This window comes from Triticum dicoccoides, chromosome 6B (assembly GCF_002162155.2).
Source record: "Triticum dicoccoides isolate Atlit2015 ecotype Zavitan chromosome 6B, WEW_v2.0, whole genome shotgun sequence".
NCBI classification, from domain to species: domain Eukaryota; kingdom Viridiplantae; phylum Streptophyta; class Magnoliopsida; order Poales; family Poaceae; genus Triticum; species Triticum dicoccoides.
The window spans coordinates 34,644,092-34,652,648 of record NC_041391.1 but is presented as its reverse complement, the minus strand read 5'-3'; the positions used below and the strand labels follow the sequence as shown (position 1 = coordinate 34,652,648).

The 8,557-nt window shown below is 44.3% G+C and overlaps 1 protein-coding gene across 1 annotated transcript in view; it reads left to right on the top strand.

Moving 5' to 3' along the window:
• The first annotated feature begins 8,184 nt into the window (after positions 1-8,184).
• LOC119320648 overlaps positions 8,185-8,557 on the top strand; it is a 19,810-nt gene continuing 19,437 nt past the window's right edge. The window contains exon 1 of the mRNA XM_037594648.1: positions 8,185-8,291. Within this exon, the coding sequence (XP_037450545.1) occupies positions 8,185-8,291 (107 nt within the window). The remainder of the gene's footprint in view (positions 8,292-8,557) is intronic.

Genomic DNA, 8,557 nt, shown 5'->3' with positions numbered 1-8,557 from the left:
CGAGATCAAGGTTATGGTCACTCCCCTGATGTGGCCAGCAACGCGGGCTTGATCTAACATGGCACCCAGGGCATCTGCCACGAAGTTAAAAAGCAATGGGGAGGCCGGATCCCCTTGACGCAGCCCACGTTTGTTGCAGAAGAAATTCCCTACTTCTCCGTTCACCGCAATCACAGTTTGGCCCCCCAAGACCAATTGCAAGCCAGGCCGACGAGAAGCCTCTATCCAAGAGAACTTGCCGCAGAAAATCCAGTTAACTCGATCGTACACCTTCTCGAAATCTAGTTTCAGAAGGATGGCTGGGTGGTGCGAGCGTTTTAGCGAGTGCACGATCTCTTGCAGGTCGAGCGGCCCCTCCAAAATACTGCGGCCTTTGATAAAGGCCAACTGACTCCTACTAATAATGCGTTGAGCTACCGGAGAAAGACGCGTGGAGCAAGCTTCAGCACAGATTTTGAACGGAACATTAATGAGAGCTGTCGGCCTATACTGCCTAATGCTGTCCGCACCACGGGCAAAAACTCTGCTCCTTTGTAGGTAATTCTTTGTTGTAATGCATAGACCTAGGAACCAGACTAAAACGCCTTGAGTAAGGCATGGGTCCAGTGTGGGTCACCCCTGGTGGCCCTGTGAGTTGTAACACTATAAACTTAACTGTTGTATTACTTCTGCCCCTCAAGTTCAATGAAAAACTGCGCTGACATATTTGGTGGTAGAGCTACCGGAGTTGTTTACCGCAGCCTGTTGGTATATTTGGTGGCAATGGAAACATTTTGTGCGGGGTGAGGAGGTGGCCTCTCCAGCGCGAACGGCCGTAGCAGTGGCAGCCCTATCTCTTAACTATGCCCGTGGAGCACAAACAAAAATGACACCAAAAGTGAACACCTGGCCGGGGTTTTTCGCTGGTCAGATAGTCATTAACGTCGATGCGTCATTCAGAGAAGGAGATTATGCAGGATCTTGTGGAGTGGTCATCCGTGACTATCGTGGAAATTTCATGTCTGCAGCGACAACAACACTCGATCATGTACCCGATGTTGAGACAGCTGAAGCTGCGGCTATATTAGAAGGAATGAAGCTAGCAAAGGAAACAGGGTGCCATAATGTCATAGTAAGATCAGATAATATCACGGTGGTGGAGGCACTCAAGCTGAATGGAGGCTATTCTATGGTGGCAGCGCCGGTGTTGGATGAATGTCGCAGTTATTTCGAAGATTTCGGGAAGTTTACTATTGAGCATTGTATTAGAGAGTCGAATAATGTAGCTCATGAGTTAGCATGTTGGGGTCGTGCCAATAATCCATCTCGGTGGGTTCATGACCCGCCTGGTTTTATTGTAAATCTTTTAGCAGACGATGTTGCTATCCTTTGATTAATAAAGTAAACTTTCCTGTCAAAAAAAACTGCGCTAACAACTTTTTTGTCAAAAAAAAATTCCGTTGTACGCGCTAGTTTCGTACGTGGTCTATGCTACACCGAACAAAGTATCAATCTTTATTCAAGATGGTGTGTATGCGGCTGGAGCGGATGGGCAGGGTGGTTTTCACCGAACATGGGTGACAGCGTAATCTACGGATCGGTCGACCACCTCCTTAGACATAGGCATAGTGTTGGTCTTTTACCACTTTATTTGTGCTAATATGTTGGGGTTTTTTTTTCTTCCTTGTGTCATACTGTCCGTAACGGCTGTGTGCACTCTAGTTTTGCGGCCAGTTGTTACTTATTATACTTTGTATCCGCTTGATGCTATATTTTAAATTAATAAAAACGCCTTTTATCAAAAAGTTCGCTGCCACTGCCATGTCTGACTTCGATTGACAACTCACCGGCCGTTACTTTGGGTCGGGAGTTGCTCACGGCACACCAGGATGAGTGCTGAAAGAAATATGCCAACAATATACCCCAAAACGTGTATGTGTGGTTTATGTTTATATTAATAGTTGGGCAACTTTTTTTAGTGAATAGTCGGGAAACTTTAGTATATGGGATTGGCCTTGTCCAAAAGAGAAAAAATCGAAGCTATAATGGAGGAAAAAGCAAAGACAGAAGATAAAAATCCAAAAGACAAGATATGCACTTCCAAGGAATGGGCCGCGCCACTGAGCTGCTAGGCTAGGCACCGTCTGTGGGATGCAACGGTAGTACTCCCTCCATCCGAAAAAACTTGTCGACAAGCTTTTTCGGACCGAGGGAGTACACGACAAGGTGATTCTCCTACATGCTTCCAACTATCAATGTTTTTTTTTACTCTCTCGGTTCTAAATTACTTGAAATTCTAGATTTGTCCTAAGTTAAATACCTTCAAATCTGTCACCTACAACACCAAATTCGTTAGATTCATCATAAAATATATCTTCATATTATATATATATATATATATATATATATATATATATATATATATATATATATATATATATATATAGGGTGCGTCTATTATGATAACACCCCTTAAGACCCTTATTCTGCACACCAAAACGCTTATTCTGTTAACACTTCTTCCTCCCGCACACAGCAACCGAACCGCATGAAAACACAAAAAAAATACCCACCCCACCCCCTCCAGCTTCTTCCTCCTCCACCTGCTTTCTCCACGCCCCAACGACCTCTCCCCGTAGAACCACCTCCGTCCATGCCCCACCTCCCTCCGCCGCCCTACCTTCCTCCTACCCCGGCAGGGCCCTGCCGCGGCCACCCATCTCCTCGCGGCCCACTACCTTTCTCCCCACGGCGGCATGCTGCCACAGCCTCCTCTACCCCCGGCGCCAGATGCGCATCCCGGCCGCCTCCCCTGGTGGCAATTCACACCTCCCGTACGCCCTCAACCTTTGTCCTCTGCCGGAGGCCTCCACCTTCCCCCACCTTCTCCTCGTCTCCCACATCGAGACCCGCCAGTGGCGGCTGTCAGATCTGTGGTCGTCGCGGCGGCCACCGCCACCTTCTCTCCCCATGTTGCATACCTTCCTTCCTTCATGCTTGTTGCCAGATCCGACTTCCCCCGCGCCCGTCGGCATCGTCGGTGCCTCGTGCACTCCCATCCATGGCGGCGGTACCTAGAGATTGACCCAGCGGCGTGGCCGGGTTTGGAGGAGATGGCGGCAACGCCGGAGTCCCTCCACCTCCCTCACGGCCGAGCTACCATCGTCGACGCCTGCTCCCCTGCCCCCTTCTTTGCCTGCCTTACGGCGTGAGCATGCGGGCTCCCCATGCGCGTGGCGGCGAAGATTCTTCCCACCTGGGTCGCGAGCTCCGTTCACGGGCTCACCGGATCTCGTGATTGGGGCGCTGGCGACGTGCTCTCCTGCTCCATCGCGCCCCTCCTCTACTTCAGCTCCTGTGCCCGTGCCTCCCGTGGACTCATCGGCGCACAGGCCGCGCTGGATCCACGCTGGTTTGAGGCCCTAACGGCCTCCTCATCCTGGCAAGTCGCCAGATCCGTCAGGGGATCAGGTTGTTTCATTGGCCTAACACTCCGTCCACCTCCCCTTGCCGGCGGTCGTGCAACTTCGGTGAACACTGCTACTCGTGCGCGGATGACAACGGCGCAGTGGCGTTGTTGTTCGCTTTGCAGGGGCTCCGTTGATGCGGTCGTGGAGTTCGGCCCACAGGTTCATGAAGTTATCTTTGCCCCCTCCCGTAGTTTACCCTTCCGCATGAGCCCCATGTTGCAGTCCATTGGGAAGAGGCTCGTGGTGTGGATGTGCAGTCCACCGGATGCTCAGTGACAGTGCTGATGCATTTCAGATTTTGTTTTTCTGCAGTGTTAGCGACACTGGAGCCTTGTAGTCCATTGGCTCCGGGGCAAGCAATAGAGAGGACACGGGCGTGGAGTTCCCTGTCCTCGTAGTTGTCCATTGAACATGTATGAAGCCCATCTTGCTGCAGTGTATGTGAGCGTATGATCTGCAAGTTTTGCTTTTGATTCCCAGATTGCAAAACATTGCAGTGTGGTTCGCTGGCCATCGACGTGCACTTCATTTTGGCAATATGTTCTTTGTGGATGTGCACTTCGTTCGGCCCGAGCGGCATGAAGCTCCGTTTGTGCGCATGTGTGGCTCGGCTACCTATTTGGTGCAGTTCGCATGATACCTTTTTTAAGTGCTGACTGCCTACTTCTTAATTGCTGGAGTTCACTTCTTTGTATTTATTCAAACACCATGTAGTGCACTATGAAACTCTTTGTTGTTCACTTGTAAAAACAAATAGAGGTTCCTTTTGTAAAAAAAAGTGCAGCCCCTTAGTGGAAAGAAATCCCCATGGGAGGTTCACTTCTTTTTCTAATGCATTTTGTGAGACTAAGGAGAAGTGGGCGTGTGCAATTTCTGTGAAGTGCAATTTGTAATATGTGTCTCAAAATTCAGTCGAACCATATCAACGCTTGCAGTGCGTTTGGTCCTCGAATAAGGTTCACTCTTGAGATTGATGTTGTTCACTTACGCCCAGCATGAAAGATCAAAAAATTTAGCGAAACAACGAGATAGTAATGCAGTGAGAAAATCCACGCCCAACAAAAGAATTCATGAATTTCACTAGCCCGTTTGATGCAGTGTAGTTTTCATTCTGAAGCAGTGCGGTCGGCCATACGATGTTGTTCATCTGGTAAGTGCAAAAAATTGTTACGGAAGCGAAGAAAAGTAATGTGGTTCACTTCTTGATAGTGTTGTGGTTCATTTAGACCCGATGCGAAGTGCACTCTACTTTCTCATTATTGAAAAAATTACGTTTGAATAAAAAATACCATGTAGTTCTCTTACCCGTGTGATGCAGTGCGGTTTTTCGTCTGTTGCAGTGTGGTTTTCAGTCGGATGAAGTACCCACGTCGATTTGGGTGTCGCGAAAAATAGAGTGTCCGCATTTCGGTAAATTCAAAATTCCTCTTAAACCATAAGGAATTAGCGGAAGTGTTCTACATGAAAGAGTTGCGTATGGTCGATATCTTTCCAACGGCGTATCATTTGAATCATTCCGACCAGCGGTTTGCAAAAAATTCGCCAAAAACGGCCGCTGCCACTCGTTGTCCGTCACACGATTTTCAAAGTTAACTTAAAACCGTAAGGAATTTCAAAACTATTTCAACATATGAAAGTTGCGCCTTGTTCGTAGCTTTCCAACGGCGTATCACACGCCTCGTTACGATAAACGGTTCAATAACTGGAGCGAAAACAGTACCGAAAATTTGAAAAATTTTGAAAAATAGAATTCCGCGATTTAGTAAATTTGAAACTGCTCTTAAACCGTAACAAATTACAAAAAATAATAGATATGAAAAACATGCGCCTCGATCATATCTTTCCAACGGCGTATCATTTGCTTTATTCCGATGAGCGGTTTAAAAAAATCGTGAAAATACGCTCGCTGCCACTCGTCGTCCGCCGCGCCGTTTTTGAAACTGCTCTTAAACCGCAAGGAATCACGAAAAGTGTTCAACATGGCGAAGTTGCGCCTAATCCAAAGTTTTCCAAATGTATATTATACGCCTCGTTCCGATAAACGGTTAAAAAACTAGAGCAAAAACAGTACCAGAAAAACACTGCATGCAATTTTTGACGCGAAGTTCACTAGTCTCTATTGCAGTGCTCGTCGTCAAAATAATGCGGTGCACTTCTGTTGAGCGTGCAGTGCCGAAGTGGTGTGCAGAATAGTTATTCTGCTAATATTAGCAGAATAGACCATCTGTGTGTGTATGTGTATGTGTGTATATATATATATATATATATATATATATATATATATATATATATATATATATATATATATATATATATATATATGATTTTCTACAATAGCTTGCCACAGAACTAGTTAAGGTTTTTGACGGTGTAAAAGTTCTCAAAAATCCTGAAAAAAATACTGAACCAACACACATATAATATAACATGATCCAACGTAGGGATTAAAAAATATGACTGCATGTGTCCTGTACAAAAAGAACAAAAATTTCAATATATATTGATTCTGTAGTGAGCTGAAATGCTTGTTTTTTCCGCTAAGGACACATAAATGCATATATTCACAATCACACCGTTGGATCATCTTATTATAATAGAATGAGGCTTCCCTATTTATTTCATATTTTTTACTTACTTTTAAACCGTTAAATGTTTAGAAAGTCTTAAATAGTTCTGTGGCAAGCTATGATAGACACAGTTTTACCTATATATAGGAGTAGGATTTTCTACAATAGCTTGCCACAGAACTAGTTAAGGTTTTTGACGGTGTAAAAGTTCTCAAAAATCCTAAAAAAAATACTGAACCAACACACATATAATATAACATGATCCAACGGAGGGATTAAAAAAATATGACTGCATGTGTCCTGTACAAAAAGAACAAAAATTTCAATATATATTGATCCTGTAGTGAGCTGAAATGCTTGTTTTTTCCGCTGAGGACACATAAATGCATATATTCACAATCATAGTGTTGGATCATCTTATTATAATAGAATGAGGTTCCCCTATTTATTTCATATTTTTTACTTACTTTTAAACCGTTAAAGGTTTAGAAAGTCTTAAATAGTTCTGTGGCAAGCTACAATAGCTTGCCACAGAACTAGTTAAGGTTTTTGACGGTGTAAAAGTTCTCAAAAATTCTGAAAAAAATACTGAACCAACACACATATAATATAACATGATCCAACGTAGGGATTAAAAAAATATGACTGCATGTGTCCTGTACAAAAAGAACAAAAATTTCAATATATATTGATCCTGTAGTGAGCTGAAATGCTTGTTTTTTCCGCTGAGGACACATAAATGCATATATTCACAATCACACCGTGGATCATCTTATTATAATAGAATGAGGCTCCCCTATTTATTTCATATTTTTTACTTACTTTTAAACCGTTAAATGTTTAGAAAGTCCTAAATAGTTCTGTGGCAAGCTATAATAGACACAGTTTTACCTATATATAGGAGTAGGATTTTCTACAATAGCTTGCCACAGAACTAGTTAAGGTTTTTGACGGTGTAAAAGTTCTCAAAAATCCTAAAAGAAATACTGAACCAACACACATATAATATAACATGATCCAACGGAGGGATTAAAAAAATATGACTGCATGTGTCCTGTACAAAAAGAACAAAAATTTCAATATATATTGATCCTGTAGTGATCTGAAATACTTGTTTTTTCCGCTAAGGACACATAAATGCATATATTCACAATCACACCGTTGGATCATCTTATTATAATAGAATGAGGCTCCCCTATTTATTTCATATTTTTTACTTACTTTTAAACCGTTAAATGTTAATATATTTTTCTGTGTACATGCTCAAAGTTTTAAAGTTTGACTTTGTACAAACCTAGAAGTTCATGTATTTTAAAACGGAGAGTGTAAATTTCAAATCGTTTTAACGGATAAAAATCCATGTACTTCTGCCTAGGTTGATCACGAAAAAAAACATTAACTACCCTCGCATAGTAGTTTGCATCTCGAGCTGGAGTCACAATGATGCGTTTCTTTATTTGCACATTTACAATGGTAGATGGTGACCGCCTTTTTATTGTCATATTTTGATTGCATTTCCAATCTAAATGGCACTATTAGGGAAATGGTTATACACAGGAGCTCACCAATAGCGCTTTTAAAAAAGGAAGCGCTACTGCTAAATAGCAGCAGCGCTTTGGCAGAAGTAGCGTTGCTACTTTGCACATAGTAGTAACGCTGTAGATATGAAACACGCTACTATTATAATTGCCAGACCGTTGCAGGCAGGCTAGGTATACTAGTAGCGCTCATACGTAAAAAGCGCTACTGCTATTGAACTTAGCAATAGCGCTTTCCTCTAACCAGCGCTACTGCTAAATCCAGTCTTCTCCTAAGACCAAAGTTTAGTCCCACCTTGCTCCACGAACAGAATGTTTACCACCTTAAATATGGTGCTTCTCAAATTATCACAACCTCTTGGTCTTCATTATACTCTATGTGTAGGATCTGTGGCAATATGAATCTTAAGATTCATACTGACAATTTAGATTCTACACAAAAAGATCAATGATGACCTATGCTTTTTTAATGCTAATGATCATAGCCTTATTAGTACCACCGGTGCTGAAAAAACACTACTGCTAATGATCATAGCAGTAGCGCTTGCTCCCCCAAAGCGCTACTGCTATTGTACTTAGAAGTAGCAGTGATTTAGAACAAGCGCTAATACTACGGGGAACCTTATCCACATGCCCTGGCCCACGGGCGTCCTTACTCTCCCCCTCACACTGCACTCGCTCACTCCGCCGCGCGCCGTCGCCGCCGCCGCCCGCCTTCACCCATCAGCGCCTCCAAGGTACGTATCTACCCCTCCCTCCATCTCTGCCCTCTTCTCCCCTCCCTCTCGCCGTCCTCCTCCTCTCGCCGCCCTCCTCTCCCCTCCCGTCGCCCCAACTCCATCCGCTGCCCCTCCTCCATGCTCCTCCTAGCTCCCTCCTTCCTCCCCCTCCATCTGCCGCCATCTCGGCCTCCCCCCTCTCCTCCTTCCTGCCTCCCTTCCTCCCTCCCTCCCTCCCTCCTGTTTCCCTCCCTTCCTCCCTCCTCCCTTCCTCCCTCCTCCCT